Source organism: Tetrahymena thermophila, assembly GCF_000189635.1.
Source record: "Tetrahymena thermophila SB210 genomic scaffold scf_8254428, whole genome shotgun sequence".
Lineage (NCBI taxonomy): Eukaryota > Ciliophora > Oligohymenophorea > Hymenostomatida > Tetrahymenidae > Tetrahymena > Tetrahymena thermophila.
Genome location: NW_002476209.1, coordinates 175,026 through 197,376, shown reverse-complemented (window position 1 = coordinate 197,376; position 22,351 = coordinate 175,026). Strand labels below are relative to the sequence as shown.

Sequence of the window (22,351 nt, the reverse complement as noted above, 5' to 3'; positions counted from 1 at the left end):
AATTAAGTCTTTTTATAGTAAGTTATTTAAATTTTTAGTAAATATATTTTATATTTTTTTAAGAGATCGTTTTTTTATTTTATTTGTTGCTTTAAAATATAAATCAAGCATTTTGATTTATTTTTTGTTGACTTTTAGGTGAATTAACTGGTTATTACTCTATGTTCTATTAGCTACCTACATTTAATCCTGAGTAATTATATCTGATAGACGATTTTTTACGGACAATGCTGGTAAAAGATTAATCCATCTTTGTATATTCCATAGCTTCTTCTCTAAATAATTGGATATGATTAAATAACTCGTTGGGAAATATTTTAATTAAGACACCAACCAATAATCCTCCTGATCCTATAGCCATGCATATTAAATGCTATGTAATAGTTAAAGTAGTAACACCAACATACTCTCCACCAACACTTACCATCAAAAATTAAATGAAGAAAGTGAAAAGAATAACTAACCAAAAGAGCCAATTATTAAACAAACCTTCAAATACATTAATTTAATTTCTTTCAAGTTTTCTAGCATTAAATTCATTGAAAACTTACATCAAAACAAACGCTTAAAAGAATATGGTAAAATGTACAGCTTTTTCATCAGAAAATTTCACCATTCCTATTGAACTTTGAATATCCAACCACTCTGGAAATTTAAATAAGATAAGACTTAGTATAGTAATTTAATAGAGACTTTATCCTGCTATATTTCTCCACCTTAAAATTATACAAAATATCACTTAGATGATAAATTTATAAGATGAACTATTTACATGTTTGGTGTAATAATTGAATCATTACGTCCATAAGGCATTCTTTTTAAAAGAGAATCACTTGGTGGTTCTGTTGAAAGTGCTAAAGAAGCAAAAGTGTCCATAATAAGGTTAACCCTAAATCGTTAACGTAATTTAACTCAAGTAATAAATAAATAAAAAAAAATTACCAAAGCATCTGAATTGAATTCAAGGGAGATTACTTCAAAATGACTGCTCCCATAAAGCACATAAACAAAGCAACTGCGTTGACAGTTAATTAAAACTAAATAAACTTTCTTATGGAATCATAAATATTTCTACCCCACTTACATGCGGTAATAATACTGGCAAAATTATCGTCAAGAAGGATAATACCTGCAGCTTCTTTTGCTATTTCAGTTCCTGCTATACCCATAGCAAAACCGACATCAGCCTTTTTAAGAGCAGGAGCATCATTAGTTCTATGATAATTAATAAGATTAAGAATAAGTAATTACAATATGTATATAGATTGATTACCCATCACCTGTGACAGCAACAACTTCTTCCATCTAAATTAAACCTGTAACAAGTAAGTATTTATCTTCTGGTGTAGATCTAGCAAGTACTTTTAAATCTTTTACAATCTACTTAAAAATATCGAAATTAACTATCTTCGCTTATCCTCTATCTTGGATATCTTGAGCATGAGGATTCTCATACTTAACTCCTCCAACTAATTCTCTAAATTTCTTTCCCTCCAGAATTTCATAATTATCTTTTGAAATAAATAAATAAATAAAATAATTTTTTTAGAGAAAATTTATGGTTTATAAATTTACTATTTGTAATTTTAGTATCTTAAGGTAAGATACCACAATCTTTAGCAATAGCTACTGCAGTGTTCACATTATCACCTGTAACCATTCTAACAGTTATACCTGCTTAATGGCAAGTTTTAATAGCCTTTGGAATTTCTGGTCTTAGTGGATCTTTTATACCTGCAATACCTATCAAAGTTAAATTTGTTTCAAGAAAATTTTCATTGATTTCTTTGGCATCCATGCCTGGTTAAATTTCAATATCTTTATAGGCTAAAGCAAGAGTTCTTAAAGCATCATCAGCGAATTTTTTGATGACTTGAACTTTAATTTTTTCCTTCTATTAATAGTCACAAGGCATATTTTCAGATCTTAGCTTTATAAATGTGCAACGTTCTAAAATAACTTCACTTGCACCTTTGACATATACTCTATAGCAATTAGGGCTGTAACGATAGACAGTGGTCATTTTCTTTCTTGTACTACTGAAAGGTAAAACCCTTAAAATATCTTTTGTTCTAAAGTTTTAATACCCAAATCCTAGTTAATCTGCCAACTCTATTAAAGCACATTCAGTTTTGTTTCCTATTTATTTTAAAGAGTTTAACATTTTTAAATATAAAAATTAAATTATTTATTTATTTACCAATTTATACCCATTTACTAGTGAGAAGCTCTTTTTCAGGGTCAGCTGATGAATTTACACAAATACATTCAGCTAGAAGAGTGGCAAGATTAGGAGCAACTTAATCTCTTCTTATTTACTCTCTTTTATAAATTCTATTATCAATATACATTTTTGATACTGACATAATATTTTGAGTTAGAGTACCTTTTTTTAAATATAATAAATATTCACTGATTAATATTAATTTGTTTCAAAATATTAAATTTTACCAGTTTTATCTGAGCAAATGTTAGTGGCTCCTCCCATAATTTCACAAGAAGATAATTCTTTTACAAGGTTATTTTCATCTTTCATTTTATTAACTGAATATGCTAAAGCAATTGTTACTGCTAAAGGAAGTCCTTCAGGGACTGCAACAACAATAATTGTAATACCAATTAGAAAACTATTAACTACTGCTTAAGCACTCTCGATACAAAGAAAACAGTGCTCTCCAATTACAATATTAACAATTAAATGAATATTTATAGCAAGCATAGTAAGGGCAGCAGCCACAGTACCAATTTTACCTATAAATTTAAATAAAAAGTTCTAGCTAATTTTACCATATATTTTAATTAATTTTACCAATATCTTCTGCGACTGTTTCTAATTTTTGTTATAAAGGAGTTGGAGGCTACTCATCTTATAGTTTTTCTCTCAATTTACCTAATTATGTATTTTATCCTACTGCACAGACAAGCATAAGTCCAGTTCCATCCATAACCTAATATGATTTTAAAAGTTGTGATAATAAATAAAATAATACTTAATATAAAAATATTTTTGAGGTAAAAAAAACAATAAAGTTTTTAATTCTATAAAATAAAGCATAAATTAATTAATTACTTTTGAGCCTGAAATTAGAAACGAGGTAGTGTTTCCCACTTCACCTAAAAGAGCAGGAGTTTTATTGATATGATCACTTTCTCCTGTTACACTTGATTCGTCCATTTGAATTTCGCTTCCTTCCATCAAAATACCATCGACTTGCATAACATCACCTATTTCAACGTATAGAATATCTCCTACAAGTAACTATTTGCAATCAATTTATTTTTTCTATTTTTATAAATAAATAAATTAAATTAATCTAATATTCGATAATTTACTGTATGCTTTATGCAAAACTTGATAAAATAGCTTTTTAATTTTATTCTTTAATTTATTTCAAATTTTCAAAAGAACTTTTTTTAATTAAAATTAAAGTCGTTTGTTTGTTAACAAATATGTATAACTAAATCAGTTTATTAAAAATATATTTATAAATACTTACTTAACCGTTTCTTTTAACTTTTACTGTAATTTCCTCTCTCTTTGCATTAAGCTTTAAAAACTATTGCTCTTTGATATAGTTATTACCAGCAGAAATACTGACGATAATTAAAACTGCAATTAAAATTGTTGCTCCTTCCATCCATCCTTTAGCAAGACCATCTTCAAGAATACCTATTAATAATTTTAAAGATAATTTTAAATAAGAAGGCAATCATTTTTAGCACATGTAAATATTTTGTAAATACTATTAGATATTTATTTATATACCTATGGTTGTGGAAACTAAAGATGCTAAGCAAAGAATTTACAACATCAAATCTTCAAAGCAATCTATGATCATTTCAAAAAGAGTCTTAGGTTCCTTCTAAATACGAAGATTTTCACCAAAGTGCTCCTTACGTGCTTCTATTTCAGATTCGATTTAATTTATACCTCTATCAATACTTGTATGCAAGTCTGCCAGCAAGCTTAGAGGTCCTCCTTTTTATCTTAGCATGCTTGAACTATGATGATCTCTGATATTATCAATATCAAACATTTCAGATAGCTCCTAAGGATCAATTTTAAAAAAAATATCAGGTTCAGTTTCCTCTTTGAATCGCTATTTTTGCGCCATTTTCTCCTTTTTATAAATTCAACGTAGTATAATTATTCTATTTTATCCTTATAAAAACAAGTCTTTTTCTAAGTTGACAAATAAATTTATAGTGACTTTGTTTTTTATAAAATTAAAATTTTTATAAAAGAGAGTTGTAATTTGATTTATAAATCACTTGTTAATTATTTTTTTTTCTACTTATTATTTAAGTATCGATTTCTTAAAATATTTACTTCTAATTCAAGAACCTTATTATTAATTTATTTTTAACTGATATTAGCTAATATCAAACTAGCTCTAGTTTTTTTATTAGATTTAGTTATATTAATCTGAATTTTATTTTCATTACATGCTATGCATTTTATTGTATTTTAACATTATAAGTTATTTTCAGTTAAATTTCAAATTTTACTTAATGTTATTAAATCTTTTAATTTTTATGTAAAAAATATTTATTTAATAAATAAAATCTTTATTGTTACAAAAAATAACTTACTTATAAAATTAATTTTATTTGAACAATTTTTATTAAAATTTGTTAAAAAAGAAATATTTTTGAACCATCTTTTTATAATTTAAAAGTAATACTAATTATTATATAATGATATTTAAACTGAAAAAATAATATAAAAATTTAATAAAAAAATGATACTCTTTAAAACTATAGCTTACTTTATACTTAAAATTAATATGATTATACATTTTAAGAATACATAATTAGATAGGTTAGCTAACTACCTATTTATCTATAACTCCAAAAATATCAATTTAGTATATTTTCCATTTATATAAAAATAAATAAAGAATTTTTAAATGTTAAAAAGCTATTAAAATTATATAAATTTATTTTTCCAAATAGTAAGCTTTAATTACATAAAAATAAACTTATCTTTCAAAAAAAAATATAAATATTGTTGCTAAATTAAGATTTATTAAGATTAAATACTAGTAAAATATGTGGAATTCACAAATTCTTTTACAATTTAGTATTTAATCAAAAATTAATATTTTCTAACCTTAATTTTAGTGAGTTGTAGAAAATAAACTTGGTATATAAGCAATAATAATTAGGTGAGATTTAAAAAGGACTTTTTTGAGTAATTAATTGAGTTCATAAATTATTTATTGAATAAAGTATACAAGAATCTAACATATAAGTATATATTCATAAACTAAATAAAAAATAAATTTATTAATAATGTATTTTTTTAAAATTAGATATCATATTATTATCTTTTAGATAAATTTTATAAATTTAACGTGATTATACAGTTATTTTTTATTATGTCAGCAAAAATATGATAGATGGATCGATGGATGATAGATAAATATTTAAATTTATAGCTTAATAATAGAAACAAATACATTTGCTTTTGTTATCGTTTTTCTGTTATAATTTTTAATTGTAATTAATTCCCATAGAATTTTTGTAGAATTTAATAAAAGAATATAGTGAATGGTTTCGACAGTAAATTATTTGTGAGTGTGTATGTATGGATGTATGTATTTATGTATGTATGTGGGTAGATAGAAGTATGTGAATTGACTCTTTATAACAAAAATTCGAAAAAAGCGTTAATTATACAAGTATTTTAATAAGATCAATTTTGTCTAAGATTTCTTTCGGTTTATTACTGACTTTCTGCATTTTGATTATATTCAGTGTTATTAAGGTTGTTACCCTTTTGAATTTTTTATGCATTAAAATTAATATTATTTTCAGGGTACATACTTTCTTAGTATCCATTTTTTCTATATGACTAATTATCACTTCTTTCGCTTATTAAATTGTTTGATTAATTATTATTTTCCTTCAAGTCATTTCTATTATTTATTTTTTTATATTTAGATTTATTTATTTATTGATTTATTAAAAAATTAAAATAGATGAAAACTTTGTTCAATTTTATATATTTTACCTGTCATTTTAAAGATATTTTATTTTAGTTTCTATTTCTTTAATTTTTTAGGAGTACTGGTCTATAGTGTTTTAGAGTTTTATTTTCTCATGGTCAATCTTTTATTCTTCATGAGGGTTATTTAATAAATTTTGTAGATTCTACTAATTTATATTTTTATGCTATTTAATAAGATCTAACTATTGCTGGAGAATTTATATTTCTGACTCTTTTTCTTTTTATCTTTAGAAAGCTTCTAATTCTTCTGCTGGATCTTTAAACTCAGGTAATTAAAAGTTATTATTTGCTTAATGCTGGTTACTTGATTGATGGTTTAATTACATGTTACCTTATTCATTATCCGATCCACTGTGATGATGATGATTATTTATATTTAAATTATTATTTTAAATATTCATATTTTAATTGCTACTTTCAGCTTGCTAGCTCATAAAACGAGGAGGATGGTGATTAGCGGGCTAAATTGAATTATGATTTTCACCTTCATCGATTTTTTAATTCATGACATTTTCTTCATCTTTCTATCCAGGTGCTTCTATTGTTTTAATTTTGGGGCCTTTTTTCTCAACCTTTTCAGGTGAGCTCTCAATTTTATTTTACTAATTTTGCTTTTAACTCATCTATTATCTATTATTTTGTGAATTAATTTATTTTACAATAAAAAATATTTTAATTATTTTACGGTGGAATAGAAACTTAATATATTTTCCAATTTTTTTTAAGGATAAAAGAAAGAACGGTTCTTCCTATTTGAATGGCTATATTATTGTTTTAATTGTTTAGTTATATGGGGTCCTTTATAAGCGCAAGGGTTCCAAACTTACTGTTGTTATCTTCAATTGTAAATATTCCTTGATCATAGCTTAAAATAGCATGGCACCTGCTTACTGATATATCGCTAATTCTTATATCTGAGTCATGACCTCTTCCAAGCCTGATTTGGTTCTTTTGGCTCAAAGTAATTACATGGATACCTTATTAATTAACATTCAATTGTTAAAGTTTCAAATTATAATTTGGAAATACAAATTTAACTAATTAAAAAGAGTCAGAAATATAGATTTTAATATTATATTTTACCTTTGCAAATATTTTTGTCTTTACTTAATATCTCCATAGTGACGTAAGGTGGAGATGGGCGAGGAATTTCAACTGTATCATAAACATTACCCTTTACTTTGACCATATCTAAAAGTTATATTTGAGATTAGTTATTTCAATAAATAATTTGTATTTGAATTAATAAAATAGTTAATTTAGTAAGTATTATTACTTGGAAATTATTGTTTACAGAGCTCACAATCGAATGTCTTCCAGACAAAAGAAATTGAGTAGGGTGTTTATTTTGGATGTAACCTACTTTTAAGCCACTGTTAAAGACATTTTATATGGATGCATTTCATGGTACCATCGCATTTACAGGGAGTTATAAATGGATTGTCGGGTTCATCATTATCCCCTAAACATATTCTGCAAGTATTTGGACTGTTTGAAGAAGTGTCATCTTACTCTTTTTACTGAACATTTTCATTTTTCTATTCCATTTCATCCATATTTAGTATATTGAGATTAGATCCAAATACAAAATTTTTGTTCTACTGTTACAAGTTAAAAAAAAGATTTTATAAAAAATACAATGAATGTAGATCAGGAAGGAATTGGATTTTTTTAAAGAAAATGAAATTATTTTCTTTAAATACCCAGCAAGTAAAAATGTGAAAGTAGAAAAATTAAATTTAGTTTTAATTTTGTCAAAAGCGATTAATTTAAAGCTCATTCGAGCGTTTGCAATTTTAAGATAAGAAAGAGTGTTTAAAATTTTTTAATTGCAAATCTTATCATTCAAATTATTTTGTTAAATTAATTAATTAATTAATAATAATCACTTATTTTCTTCCACATTCTTAAAAAAATTAAATGGTACTATACCTTTTTCTCATTATCTAAGCCCTATAGCTCTTTTATTCTAAAACGCACTCTGCCTAGTTTTAAGTAATCTCCAACTTATAGTTCGTAACCCTTTTAATTTAGTTAACAAAATAAACAGTAAACAAATGTGAAATGGTTGATTAAAAAAAAATTTAATTATTAGATTGAAAAAAAAATTTTGATAATTTATATATCAAGAAATATTAATTTTACTCTCTATCGCTTATAATAAGATAATTAAACTTACTGATAAAAAATAAAATTCTGAAAAGTAGTGGAACTTAAAATGAAATGGATGGTAAGAAAAGTAAAGCGAAAAAATACGAAATTAATTAAAATATGTAATTCTCCAGCTTTAAAATTTGTATAAATCAAACAGTTATAAAACTTTCAAAAAGATTTTATTTGCAGGAAAATGTATTAATTACCTTTTATCCTTTAGATGTCTTTAAAGATTTAACAACCGCCCAAACGCATAAATCTCCAATCCCTTCTTCTTATGATGATTTTTTAACTTTTAATTCTGTTTCTGTATTTGTTATATATTCAGAGTCAACAACATAGTGATTGTTTCTTATGTCTACAAAGGCCAATTTCTTCATATCTGCGGATTCCTTTTGATGTTTATTTGAATAATTAATGCACCTTTATATTTGCCTGAAATATTCTTTCTCATTCAATCTAAAAGAAATGTTTTAGTATTTAAATAAAGCTAATTATTACTCCCTTGTAATTTTGTGATGTCAATATCTTGATCTCATCTTTTTCACGCACTATTAAACCTTTTTAAATAAATTTTATTACTTAATTTTCTAGATTTCTTTCAAAAGCTGGTTTATATTAACGAAGAATACATTTATCACATATTTTTTGTTATTTAAATATATTCCAAGCTAAGAGGATAAAGTACTGAAATCCTTTTTAAATAATTAATAATATTTGTTCATTTTATATTCTATCTACCTGGTTCAGGTATTTTTAATTAGTTTTTTATGATTCCTTTGCTCTCATAATCGAAAAGGCCATGCGAATCTCTATTCCATGTGTATGTCTTTATCATTCTATAATTTTTTTAGTATATAATTTGATTAGGTACTTTATTTTCTTTCTTATAATAGTTCGATTTTTTTTCTTCATCTTATCAAATTTAGGAGGTAAGATAAAAGCAATTAAAGCATAAATAATTAGAAAGAGGCCAACTTATACAAATTAGTATGCCTATTACTTTTATCTCTTTCCTAAATCTTCTAAAATAATTAAAAAGTAAGTTTACAAGTTGTTGCTATTATTCTTTTTTAACTTTTCAGCCTTGATAGGATCATTTCCTACTGAAAGATTTTGACAGTTTCCCATGCCAACTCTCTTTGATATTACTTGCTATTTTGATATGCTTTGTATTGATCAATTTATATTAATTGTTATTATTTTATTTTAATATTAACTGGGAAATAAATGCCAAAATTTACAAAAAATTTTTTCATAAAATTTTAAGCCCTTTAATTTGCTTGGAAATTTTAAAAGAAAGCATTACATTCATCTCTATTTGTTAATTATTTCTTTCCTTATTTATTTGCAATTATTTTTATTTTCATGTCATTATTATTATTGCTTAAATGTTGTTTTTATATGCGTACATCTTTTTATTAAAAAACATTTCACATTATCATTTACTCTAATTTCAAAACAGCTATTTAAACAACTATCATTCTTTCTTTCATTCATGTCTTAAATTATGCTTCAGTACTTATAAAAATAAAAAATATTTTATTCTACTTTTAAGAATACATAATCATTTTAAAAAGGATGAATATCCCAATTTTACAATTTCTTTTGCAGACTATCTGCTATTTTTAAAACAAACTTTAAGTACAGGTTTAATAAAAATATTAATTAAAAATACTGGCTCCTATCACTAGCAGATAGCTAAAACTCTTAGAGATATAGAAAATTGAATTAAATTTTAAATATAAAATTAAGTTATTTAAAAAATTGTACCATTTTTGTTTTGAAATGCTTTTTAAATTAAGCAGTTGCTTGAAATAAATTAATAGTAAAAATATTTATTTCTAAAGTAAATAAAAATGTAAAAAGTTAATATAGAAAAAAAATCTAAAATTAAGTCATAAGTACTATTTTAGTTTTAAAAATAGAAAATATTTTTTAAAAATTATTTATTAAAAAAAAAAATAGAAAAAATAAAAAAATAAAAAAATTTATTCATCTTTATACTGACCATTTTTTCAGTAAATATTTTAAAAAAATAATTTGTCTTTTAGTATTTTTTTTTCAGCAATACCTTTAAATATCACTATCAATTAGTGCAGAATAATCAATGCAAAATTTATAAATTTTTACCTTTTAAAAATATTTGATGAAAATTTAGAAGAAGAAGAAAATTTTAATTAATAAATAAATTATATATTTTTAAAAGTTAAAAACTCATTATAAATATTTTTAAAATTGGAATTTATCAGCACTTCAATAAATATATAAATTAAAAGGTAAAAAATGAAACCAGCTAATTCAAACCTAGCAGAAATTAAAGAAAAGCTTCCCAAAGCTACAAAAGAATCTTATGAATAGAATGGATGGAAATTTGAGTTTTCGAAGGGTGGTATTATGCCATCTGATTAGTTAGATTAGTTGTGCGATTATTTAGTTTTGAATGCAATTCCTGATGTAGTTTATGGAGAAAATTATGCACGCTTTTCATTTGAATAATAAAACTTCTGTTTAGAATTCCTTCCTAAAGACAGTCTTTTGCTCACAAATTTTTAGGCTCGTTCAAACGCCCTCTTAGATTTAAAATAGCATCCAAATCTTAAAAAATATAAGGAAGTAAACAATGTTACTTATGTTCCTACAGAAGTAAAAGTTAAATATGCTGAGCATTGGAAAAATAAAAAACCTGAAGATACAACTGCAGAAATTAAGGTAATATAATAAATCTCAGATGTATTCTTTAGCACTCCATACAAGGGAACTGTTAAAAAATTGTCCTTACTTGCAGAGCCTTAAAAAAATCATACTTTTTTGAAAGATTAGCTCTCTGAAAAATCTTAGTTTTAAGAATTGCAAAACATCGAATTCCCTTATGCAGAAAGAACAAGCGAAGAAATCCCTATACACAACCTTACAGAATAAAATCCAATTAAATGGGCAAATATGGCAGATCTTTGGGAGGATGAGTTAGGTAATTTAAGAGTCTTTATCAATTGAATGAATGCTAAAATAAATATTGAAAATTTAAAAATAAAAGTTTTGTTTCAATTATATATATAGAAAATTCTTAATAAATTAAGATAAAAAATTTAAGACAAAAAAAATAATTAGATTTTAGCAAAGATATTTTATAGAATTAGTTTAATAATTAATTAATTTTAAAACTTATTAAAATTTAAATTCATAATAGGTGATTCAGGAAGCACAACTAGCGAAGTCAGATTCAGAGTTATGGGTGATTGCTGGTTTGCTCTACTTCGTCACTACTTAAGAGTAGATGATGTTATAATTAGGATATTCGATACAAGATTTTATCACGAATTTGGAAAAAATTACATTTTAAGAGAATTTTAAGTAAGGGAAGATTCATACTAAAATATTGCCAAAAAAGGCTTCCATTTTACTCCTAAGTGGATGTTAGATTAAGGTAAATTTTGTTTAATTATACCACTAATAATAAATAAAATTATAAATTTAATCCATTTTATTATTTTGATTACAAATTATTTGTTTATTAAACTCAAAAAAATTTTTTTATTAAAATATAAGGATAATCTCACATGGTTTATCAATATATAGATCCAATTTTAATTGAAAGAGAAAAAATTTACTTTAAATGAATTAATAATATTTAAAAATGTTTAGTTAAAGTCTTTCATAAAGCTTTCATATTGTAATTCTTAAATTTAGATTTAATTTATTTGTGAAAGTATTGCTTGTTGATTTGCCATTTATTATAATTAATTTATACAAAGACAAAAGATAGATTAAAAAAATTATTTGTTTTTAACTTTTTTTATTTCAACATTTACTAGTGGGGGATGTTAAATTAATTTTTTAAAGTTATTCTAAGTATTTTTAGTACTTTCTAAAATTTAAAAATTTGAGTAAAGAAGCAATTATTTAAATACGTAAACCAAATCAAAGCATTTCGTAAGATCTGTATTAATTTAACACATTAGTTATTTTTAAGTTTCTTCTAGAAATTTAAGAGTAAAGAATCTAAAAATTAATAATATTAAAATACCAAATGCTCTTTGATATATTTAATCTGAACTATTGAAAGCTTACATATTTTAAAAATAGATGAAGGACACTCAAATATATTGCTCCAATTAGTATTTTATAAAAATGGTACTACAAAATAAGGAAAATATTATCATACTTAAGCACATTTAATAATTTTAATTTATGTAATTGTAAATACGTAATTGAATTTTGGAGTAATAAATTTAAAAAAAATGTGTAGAATATCATAAGTAGAGATATTTCTCTTAAGTACAAAAATTATTTATGACGATATATACGTCAAAAATATGTATTTGTTAGATTTTTTGATTTAATTAATTTTGATAACTACGTATTAAAATGAGTTACTTAATTTTTAATTTGTTTTTTTTTATAGCCTACTTTTAAGGCTAATAAGATTGAAAAAAACTGATTTAAATCATCAATTTATAAATACACACATAATTTGATATAAACAATTTTCATAAATATTAATCAATTTCCAAAATTTTTAAGCATGACAAGCGCATAGACTAAAAAAAGCTCCATTGAAAACGATACAGTTTTTAACGGAGAAAAAGAAATTTCTGTTGGTGATATCAGAAAGTTTATTCCTGCAGAATATTTCGTTAAGAGAGAATCCAGATTCTTGATTAGTGTTTTATATTCTTTAAGCTTAACCCTTTTCACAGCTTTCTTAGCTGATAGATATCTCCGTTTAGAATGGGCCTATTTACCTCTCTGGATAGCTTATGCTGTTATCAATGGAACTATTGCTACTGGTCTTTGGGTAATTTAAATTATTTTTTAATTTGCTATTGTTATTTTTAGTATTAAACATAGTAGTAAGTAGATAATAAATTTACAAAATTAGATAGAATAAATATCTTTCTTCAAAATTTAAAAAATATTAATTGAAATAAAATTAGCTCTTTTACATAAATTTTGAAAGTTATTTATTTTTATTAATAAATTAACAATGTTTTCTTAAAATTTAGGTTTTAGGTCACGAATGTGGTCACAAAGCTTTCTCTAATAGCGATGTTGCTAATGACAGTTTAGGTTATATCCTCCATACTGCTTTATTAGTACCTTACTTCTCTTGGTAATGGTCTCATCATGTTCATCATTCTAAGTGTAACCACTTGACTGAAGGTGAAACTCACGTCCCTAGAGTAGATACTGACCCTAAAGCTTCTATGTATATCAAGCTTAGAGATATTATTGGAGTTGAATCTTTCTCCATCTGGTAAGTTCTTAACATCTTAGTTATCGGATGGCCTGCCTATCTTATTTTTGGTGCTACTGGTGGTCCTGGTAAATAAATAATTTATATATTAAGGGAATAAAATTTGATATTTTAAATCAAGCAAATAGCGATATTCCTTAGTTAATTAGTTTGCTTGTTAGAATTTTAAATTTTTTTTTAATTTTTGCAATATTTATTTTACTATTTTTAAAATTATAGCAAGAGGTTTCAGTAGCCATTTCATTGTTCCTAATAAATTATTCACAAAGGATAAGCTCTTAAAGGTTCACTTATCAAACCTTGGTTTAGTTATTGTAGGATATTTACTCTATCTTTGGGCTAGATAAACTTCTTTCACCTATGTTTTTGCTATCTACTTTGGACCCTACTTAGTCGTTAATGCCTGGTTAACTGGTATCACATTCCTTCAACATGTAAATTATTTTATAAAATTCCTTATTATAAGGAGCTTAATTATTAAATTAAACATTAAAGATTATAATGTCTTAAAATGTATTTTATTTATGATAATGATAGACTGAAGATACTGTTCCTCACTATGACAAGTCAGCCTGGAGCTGGTTAAGAGGAGCTTTATGCACTATTGACAGAAACTATCCTGAATACATTAACGCTTTACATTTTGATATTGGTAGCACTCACGTCATTCACCATATTTTCCATGAAATGCCTCACTATAATGCAAGAGAAGCTAATATCTACCTTAAATAAATTCTCGGTCCTGCTTACATTAAAGATAAAAAGTCTGTTACTAGAGCTTTATTTGAAGCTGGTAAATTAGCTTGTGTCTCTGAAAGAGAATAAGGTTTCTATTATTGGAAATGATTTTAATTGTCTATAAAAAAAATTAGAAAAATATTTTAATTATTATTTGATTGGAAGCATAATTTTATGTTTATATATGTAAATTGTGATTCATTTTTCAATAATCTTTTAATCATGCGCGCATGAAATACGTAAATAAGTAAGTAAGTAAATAAGTAATAATTTAATGAATATAGATAGTATTAATTTTATACTAATTTCATAACATATATTAGTTTTAATTTTTTTATATTTTATATATTATTCATAGAATATTTAAGTAAATATATTTTTTGTTTAAGACATTTAATTATTTATCTAACCGTCTTGTTAAATTTTGCCTTCAAAGCTTTAGTGGCAGGAAAGTCATTACTGGAAGGCTTAAGAAAATATGAGGATTATTTTTAACTTCATTGTTAGGTTCTCTAGTTTTGAGAGTGACAGGCTCAACACTAATTGAAGTTAAGCCAGAGAATATTTTTCCATCAACTAAAATTTAGAAAGAAGATTCTAGTCTATTGTCTTTTGGATCAATAGATATGTCTACTGATTCTACAGGAACAGAAGTGAAAAGAGCTTTGAAAGCAGCTTAAACTTAATCAGCTCCTTGTTATGAATCCTCTTTTTTTTTTAAAGTTAATATTTTAAAAATATGAATTGGATAAATAAGGTATTTACTTTGATTAACCCTAAACAGATGCTTGTTTTTCAGATTATTATCAAATAACTTAGCGTTTTCTTATGTAATGCAAGTCATTTCTAACCAATGAGAGTTGGGGAAAGGAGTATTTCCTTCAAAATATTCTTTATAAACGTTATTAACTTTTACACTGCTGAAGCATTCTTCATAAGTTTCTTTGTCCCATTTATTACCTAAATAGTCAACACTCTAAAAGGTTATTTTTAAGTCAACTCCACCAAACTTAATCTATCCTTTTTCTTTCATTTCATACAGACTAAGATGACTTTCACCTCTCTTAAGATTCTTTTATCTCCTAAAATATGTTATTAATTAATTATTTAATTAATATTGATTTGATTAATGATGAAATATGTTACTGAATTAGTTCTGCCTTAACTGATTCACCGATTTCAAGATATTAGCAAAAATAAATTACACTAGTATCCTTATTTAAAAATCTACAATTTATTCTATACACTCTAACATTGAATGCACGACTTGCCTCTCTAATATATGTGTTTAGTACCATTAATTTTAATTCCTATGGTAATAAAGTGTTCATAACTTTAAAATCACTTTGGTTTTAATCCAAATATTAGAAAGGATCTTTTTCTACACCATCTTCACTTTTTTCAAATTTTGGAATGATCAATTCCTCTCTAAATGGAAGATAAAGGTAACGTTGATACCAAACATCTTTGCTTGCTAAGTAGTGAGCGAGGGTATTCTTTTTTGTTGGTACAATGAAAACTCTCAAATCCAACTAATTCATGCGTTTATTATCATATTTATCAAAATATTCTCCTATAATAATAATAATAAAATTTAAATTTATTAATTTATTTAACATATTTAAGTTCCATACCTAATACTTAAACTAAGCCATGAAGTTCAGCATCTCCTCCCATAACTACAAATCTATGAGGCTGCTAGTATTGAGGATTTATTGAGGTATCAAAATATTTATCAAAAAACTATTAAGAAAACTTCTACTAATCTCCAATTTGATTCGATTAAAATTGCTTTATTTCACTTAATATATATCAAAGTAATTAATTAATAACTTCCTTTTATTTCTTAAATAAAAACAATAAATTTACTTTTCATTTAATAAAGGATAATATGTTTGTGCAAGGGGATTCTCTTCCTAAACTTAGTTTTATGTATGATTAATTCTAGAAGTGGCTTGTTTTTAGTACGCTTACTTGATATGAGGTACTATAAGCTCTAATTCACAATTAGGGAATTCAGGAATATAAGTTTGTGTATTTTCAGTAAGAACACTATGTATAAACTCATCTGAAACAGAGTCATCGTTTTTAGCCTCCTATATAGCTAGAATAATTTTAGAAAATTATGTATCTTGTAATTTACGGATATAATCCCAATCATCGAATTCACTATTTTTATCAATTATATGCAAAAGTTAACAATAAATTGCGAATATATCCTTCTTTTTCTTCTTAGAGATGAGCTATGCTACTTCAATATCAGCATTATTTTCTTTCCTTAAGCTAAGCATGTTAGTAACTAAAGCAGCTCTTAAGACATGGTCACTTTATATTCTATTTTCATGCTACTTGCTTAACAAAACTAGACAATTAATTTCTGTTTAGTCTTTATCTGCAACGATGTAAGCTTTATATGCCAACTTTTCTTGGCTTTAGTTTATTTAGCTATTTTACCTTTTCATTAATAAATAAACATACATTTAAAAATGATTATGATATATTTTATTTTACTAACCAAGCAATCCTGTAGGAGGAATGTTAATTATAGTATGATCTTTGCTCTTTTGACCAGATTATTGATTTGACTAGTTAGTGTTAAGCTAGTTATGTTTAGGCATTTCTTATTCTGTAAATATATCTACTGATGGTATTTCTTCTCTCACCTTTACAAATTTTAAAAATAAATACATTTTAAATTAACCAATTAATATTTATTACTTTATTTCTGAAGGCATTTCCATTAGACTTATATTCTTAGAATAAAAGAGAAACAAGCTCCTAAGCCATATTACCCACAGGATAAGGCCATCTTCTAAAAATTTAAACCTAAGTAAGCACTGTCTTGATATACTCATTATCTCTCACACCAAAAAAAGTGATGATTTATTTAGTAAGATGCAACAAAGACAGTATACTTTTTTCTGCTTAATCAGGGTATTCTTTTGCTATTTGAGGTAGAACCTTTACAAATATTTAAAAAGCTTAACAATTAAAAAACAGTAATTTAAAAATTTTTACTTTAAAATATCTTCCAATAGCATCGAATATGATTTTATGAATTATGCTCTTTTTTTGTTTCATCTTATTCCAAAAGAATTCATAAGCAAAAGAAAATTCACCTGTCTCTTACAATTAATTTTCTTGCAATAAGAGCACTGAAAAGTGAGAAGGACTTTCATCCTATAACATACTATTATATTTCTCTAACTATTTAAAGTAATCTAATTTTAAAAATAGTATTTTAAATGTTATCATCTTCTCTTAAAAGCTTTCATAATTAGTTGAATAAAATCAATTATATTACTAGAAAGGTGAGAGCTAATCTAGGAATCTTGTGTATCTAAGTTTGATATTGGTAAATCAGGGAAAAAGCACATTTGTCCTACAAAATTTTACAAGTAATTCGTTTCATTTTTTTCTCCAAAAATTTGGAAGAAAGTTTCCAACATACTAGCTGTATGAGGGCATATTAATGAAGCGCTATTAGGCCTCAATAAAGCTGAGCATTCTTTTTCTTTAAGTTGAACAACTTGATTTTTTTAATCTAATTCTCTAAAAACTGAAACAGCGAAAAGAGTGCATAGCAAATTCTCAAGAGTTACAGATTTAGAAGAACTTATTTTTTTATATTTTTCAAGTTCTGAAATGCTCTTAATTAGGTCTTATACGTACTACAAAACATTGATCTTGTTTTCCTAAAGCTAACCCCAAAATGCTATAACTTCTTTATGTTCTAATTTTCTTGTTTGCCAAATTTAAGATGGCTATAATATTTTTTTGATTAAATCCTAAAACGTTTTTTTATCTTTATCAGCCATTTCCTTTCAATTACCTAGCCTGTATGTTAATATGCTAATTGACTTATTGTAATAATTTGTTTCAGTAAAATGAAGTATGAAATAAATTTTTGTTTAAAACCAACAAAGCAATTTCTACAAATTTTAATCGTTTAAATTATTATAATTAAATAAAATTTTTGGAAGTTAAAAGGTTAATTTGATTAATAACAACAAAATATTAAAAGAGCGAAATTTTCTAAATATAAAAGTTTAAAAAATAAAATTAACATATTTTATTCACATTTGATAATTTAACTTGTCATCACCCTCACTCATACTCATGCATTAAGCACATTTACTCTAATTAGAAATATTGCCAATAAAATAAATAAATTATTATAAAAATATTATTACAACCTTTTTATGCTAATTTTCATAATAAAGATTTTTACAGAAAAATACAAATGATAAAAATAAATTTAATTTAATTATGGATTTCTAAATACTATCATTATAAATTGCTTTATTTATTTTTTTATAATAATTATAATAATTTCTTCATTTTAAATAATAAAATTCCTGATAAAATTTTGATACAATTTAAATCCAGCGTTAATTAGCAAATCAAGATAAAATTTAAAAATTTCATTTCTCAAAAAAAAAAAAAATAGGTTAGGAATGGATGACAAATTTATAGCCCCAACTCTTAAAAAAGATGGAAAAAAATAATTGATAAAAAACTTATAATCATAAAGAAAAGAAAAATCATAAAATAAAGTGAATGATAAGCATGCTACTACTATTTAAAGTTTATTTAGATCATTCTTAGCTACAAAAAAAATGAAGAATATTATATAGGATAGGCTTTAAAAAAGGCTTAGTGATCTCGTTTAAGTTGAGAAGGCTATGAAAGATTAAGAGTTTGTTCTACCTATTACTATTATGAATGATTTTATGAGAGATTTCAATTATCTTTGTTTCCGTTTTGTAATGAAAAATAAATATTGTGATAAGAATTTAGAAAAATTTAATAGCTATTAAACAATACTAGAGAAAATGGCTTATTGGATTAGCAAATCCCTAATTACTAAAAAGTAGAAAGAAAATATCTACTAGGCCTTTTTTAATTCTCAACTGCATATGTCTTAAGTTAGAAGAAATTTAAAAGATGAAAGTGTCAAAAATAGCCTTATGTCAATTAAACAAAAAAATAGTGAGTAGAACTAGATTCAGAATAGAAGCTGGATTAATATTGCCAAGATACTATATTATGTTTTTAGGTTTTTTTCAGCATCCTCACATTACACATGGAAAGACAATTTGCAAACATTTTTAAAGTAATTCTTTAACATTCAAATTATCGAAAATGAACTAAATTGCAAAAGTGATCCTAATGTAGTCCATGTCCTATCCTTTTATGATGATATATTCATTAATTTTAACTTGTATTAGCTTTTAAATTTCTAAATCACTCAAATGGTGAATAGAAACTCTCCATCAGTAAATTTATTTTTTAGATTTTACTTATTCCCTTCTTTATTTAGTTTTATTTTTTTTTTTTATAACATTTTTACTTTGCTTTTGCTAGTTTATTAGCGAATTTAGAGATCAGAATATTGGTTATAATAATAAAAGTAAACATAAAACACATACATCCAACAAATAATCAATTAATTTTTAAATTCACTTAAAAATATAATTTTTCATTTAATTTAAAAATTTAAAGGCTAATATTGAAGATATGGTAGAAATAGGATTATTTCCAATTTAGATTTATCAGAGCTTATCTTTTTCCAAAATAATCAATAGAGAATAAAAAGAGAAAAATTTTAACACCTATGTTAAATTTTAAAGTGAATTTATCACCAAAATTGTTTCGATTTCAAAGATAGCTCCTTTTGTAATTAATGTTGAATAAAGAACAAGTAAAACTATTCCACATTTAAATTGGAAGAATTTATTTTAGAGCTTTTTATTTACGAATGTCTAAGATCCTCTCTCTTAAAGTGGTGAAAAAGAATTTGTACGCCACTTTTAAAACTAGCAATCATAACTAATTTACATGTTTGGTAATTAAGTTAAAATTTTAGAATCAATTCTAAATAAGGAACTTAATCAAAACTAAGAATAGCAAAATCAACAATAAATGGATTTGAATTCTTAGCAGTCTAAAGTTAAATAATAAATAAATTTTCATTTTCATGATTACTATTTCTTCTTAAAATTAATGAGCTATTGCTTGAACTTCCTCACACCCTAGTGGTTTAGTAATATTCTAGTAAACTATAGTTTAGACGATAAAGATGTGATTGCTCTAAGCGAATATATAAATATACTTTTTGACAAGAAATTCGCTTTGAAAATATTTTCACTTGCTTTTGATTAAAATTTCTTGGTTAATGAAGATTTAAATATCACCAACAAGGAGAGAAACATGAAATATGACGTTTATAACCCTGAAGTCTCGAACATAATTTGTGAAATATATTCAAAAATACTTTCTATAGCTTCAAAAAGTGAGCAATCTTAAAAACTAACTTTTAAAATTGTAAGTTCATTTGCTTCAAATGAAAGACTTATCAAGAGACTCTATACACATCTTAAGACAAATTTTTAAGGAATAGATAGCTTAACAGATGGTATTATGAATTTATTTGAATTTAATTTTATAATAATTAACTTTATTTTTATTTTCTAGGTGATCTATCTCAAGAAACTTTTAATTCATACACACATGTTTACACTATCTTTATAGTGAGTTACTATAACTAGCTTTCTATAACAGACTTTTAGGATTTCTTTTAAAGCAAGACATCAATACCTTTAGATTAATTGCCAGAATTAATCAAAGCATTGGTTAAATTAAACTACAAAATTCTTTCTTAAAGCATGTCTTAATCTTCTCTTATTTACCTTTCATTTTAGTCTTCAAAGCTCTTGAGAGTAAATATTGTTTTAATAAATAAATAATTTTACCTTATTTAATATTTTTAAAATATCAAGCTTTTACATGAGTTTCACACTAAAAAATAAATAATGCCTGATAATTAGTGGCTTCTTAGAGATTCATAAATATCAGGCATCATCATGGAAATTGAGAAATTTAATTTTTCATAAACCTCTATCATAAGAGCAATGCCTTTTTCTATTCCATTTGAAACTAGAATATTTATTTTAAAAAAATTAATTGAGAAACAAAAATTCCACAATGATGTTGCTTTTAGAGTATTGATCAGAAGAAATAATATTTTTGGAGATGGATTTGAAGCCTTTAGACAGGTTTTATAAAATTTTAATTTTTCTTTTATTAAATATATTTTAAATTAAGATAAGAGAAATTGATTTATAAGCTAAACTTAGAGTTTACTACATAGACGAGTTTGGTAATGAGGAAAAGGGTATTGATGCTGGTGGTATTTTTAAAGAATTTATTAATGATTTAAGCAAAATTGTGTTTGATCCTAACTATGGCATGTTTAGACTTGTTGAAAATAACTAAAAGTTGTGTCCAAATTAAGATAGTCTTGAATTTTTAGGTCCAGAGCATCTTGAAATTTTCCACTTTTTAGGCTCTGTTGTAGGAAGAGCAATTTACGATTAAATACAAATTCAACCTATATTCAGTGTTTTCTTTTTAAGATAAATGATTGGAAAATAAAATAATTTAGTAGAGCTTGAGAATTTTGACAAAGAACTTTATAAAAATTTGAAATTCCTAAAAGAATATAAAGGAGACACTAAAGACTTATGCCTTACTTTTTCTATAGGTGATTAAAATTAAAAAGAAATATCTTTAGTACCAAATGGTAAAAATATTCCAGTTGACAACTCAAATATTTTAAGGTATTTTTATTTTATTTGTAACACATAAAATTAATTTTTTAATTGTTATAATAAGATACATTTATTTGGTGGCTGACTATAAGATGAATAAATGTATTGAAAATCAAACAAAAGCATTTATGAATGGTTTAACTAAAGTCATTCCTAAAAATTGGCTTTAGATGTTTAATGAAAATGAAGTGTAGATGCTTATTTCAGGTTAAGAAAAGGGGATAGACATTGAAAATTTAAAATCAAATACAAAATATGAAGGTGGGTATGGATCATGGGACTTTTATATTAGGGACTTTTGGAAATTAGTTGCTTCCTTAACTGAAGAGGAAAAGATCTTACTTATTAAATTTGTTACTTCATGCGAAAGACCTCCTTTATTAGGTTTTCAAAATCTTGAACCTTCATTCACAGTTGTTAAAGTTTCTAGTGAAGGTGACACTAAGCTACCTTCAGCACAAACATGCTTTAATAAATTTATTTTACCAAAGTACTCCTCTACAAAAATTTTAAAAGAGAAACTTTTACTTGCTTTAAAATCAGGATAAGGATTTTATCTAAGTTGAAAAAACTGAT

The 22,351-nt window shown here is 24.6% G+C and overlaps 6 protein-coding genes across 6 annotated transcripts; 3 read left to right on the top strand and 3 right to left on the bottom strand. All coding sequences in view use genetic code 6, as the record gives it.

The window, feature by feature from the left end:
- Positions 1-103: 103 nt before the first annotated feature.
- On the bottom strand, positions 104-4,115 carry TTHERM_000535709 (calcium-translocating P-type ATPase, PMCA-type protein; the record flags this gene model as incomplete). Its single annotated transcript, XM_012799799.1, has 11 exons — positions 104-716; positions 773-889; positions 943-1,215; positions 1,274-1,511; positions 1,576-2,139; positions 2,201-2,386; positions 2,452-2,751; positions 2,810-2,948; positions 3,071-3,283; positions 3,498-3,670; positions 3,767-4,115. The coding sequence occupies 11 exons, from the start codon at positions 4,113-4,115 to the stop codon at positions 104-106; spliced, it is 3,165 nt and encodes a 1,054-aa protein (XP_012655253.1).
- A 1,583-nt stretch (positions 4,116-5,698) lies between these two features.
- On the bottom strand, positions 5,699-9,298 carry TTHERM_00535700 (FHA domain protein; the record flags this gene model as incomplete). Its single annotated transcript, XM_001023479.2, has 10 exons — positions 5,699-5,921; positions 6,017-6,643; positions 6,699-6,990; positions 7,097-7,204; positions 7,290-7,614; positions 7,946-8,035; positions 8,374-8,559; positions 8,669-8,727; positions 8,909-9,006; positions 9,219-9,298. 10 exons carry the CDS (start codon positions 9,296-9,298, stop codon positions 5,699-5,701), a joined length of 2,088 nt encoding a protein of 695 aa, XP_001023479.2.
- Positions 9,299-10,453: 1,155 nt separating this feature from the next.
- Positions 10,454-11,787, top strand: TTHERM_00535690 (TIP41like family protein; the record flags this gene model as incomplete). The annotated part of the gene is made up of 3 exons (XM_001023478.3): positions 10,454-11,138; positions 11,358-11,594; positions 11,717-11,787. 3 exons carry the CDS (start codon positions 10,454-10,456, stop codon positions 11,785-11,787), a joined length of 993 nt encoding a protein of 330 aa, XP_001023478.1.
- Positions 11,788-12,692: 905 nt separating this feature from the next.
- On the top strand, positions 12,693-14,270 carry TTHERM_00535680 (fatty acid desaturase; the record flags this gene model as incomplete). Its single annotated transcript, XM_001023477.2, has 4 exons — positions 12,693-12,965; positions 13,174-13,492; positions 13,644-13,858; positions 13,962-14,270. The coding sequence occupies 4 exons, from the start codon at positions 12,693-12,695 to the stop codon at positions 14,268-14,270; spliced, it is 1,116 nt and encodes a 371-aa protein (XP_001023477.2).
- A 322-nt stretch (positions 14,271-14,592) lies between these two features.
- Positions 14,593-17,980, bottom strand: TTHERM_00535670 (hypothetical protein; the record flags this gene model as incomplete). The annotated part of the gene is made up of 9 exons (XM_001023476.3): positions 14,593-14,870; positions 14,928-15,244; positions 15,309-15,735; positions 15,797-15,963; positions 16,032-16,616; positions 16,674-16,825; positions 16,881-17,123; positions 17,181-17,383; positions 17,467-17,980. The coding sequence occupies 9 exons, from the start codon at positions 17,978-17,980 to the stop codon at positions 14,593-14,595; spliced, it is 2,886 nt and encodes a 961-aa protein (XP_001023476.3).
- Positions 17,981-18,619: 639 nt separating this feature from the next.
- On the top strand, positions 18,620-22,341 carry TTHERM_00535669 (HECT domain ubiquitin transferase; the record flags this gene model as incomplete). The annotated part of the gene is made up of 6 exons (XM_001470943.2): positions 18,620-19,441; positions 19,668-20,580; positions 20,640-20,884; positions 20,945-21,220; positions 21,270-21,784; positions 21,840-22,341. The coding sequence occupies 6 exons, from the start codon at positions 18,620-18,622 to the stop codon at positions 22,339-22,341; spliced, it is 3,273 nt and encodes a 1,090-aa protein (XP_001470993.2).
- Between the last annotated feature and the right edge of the window lie 10 nt (positions 22,342-22,351).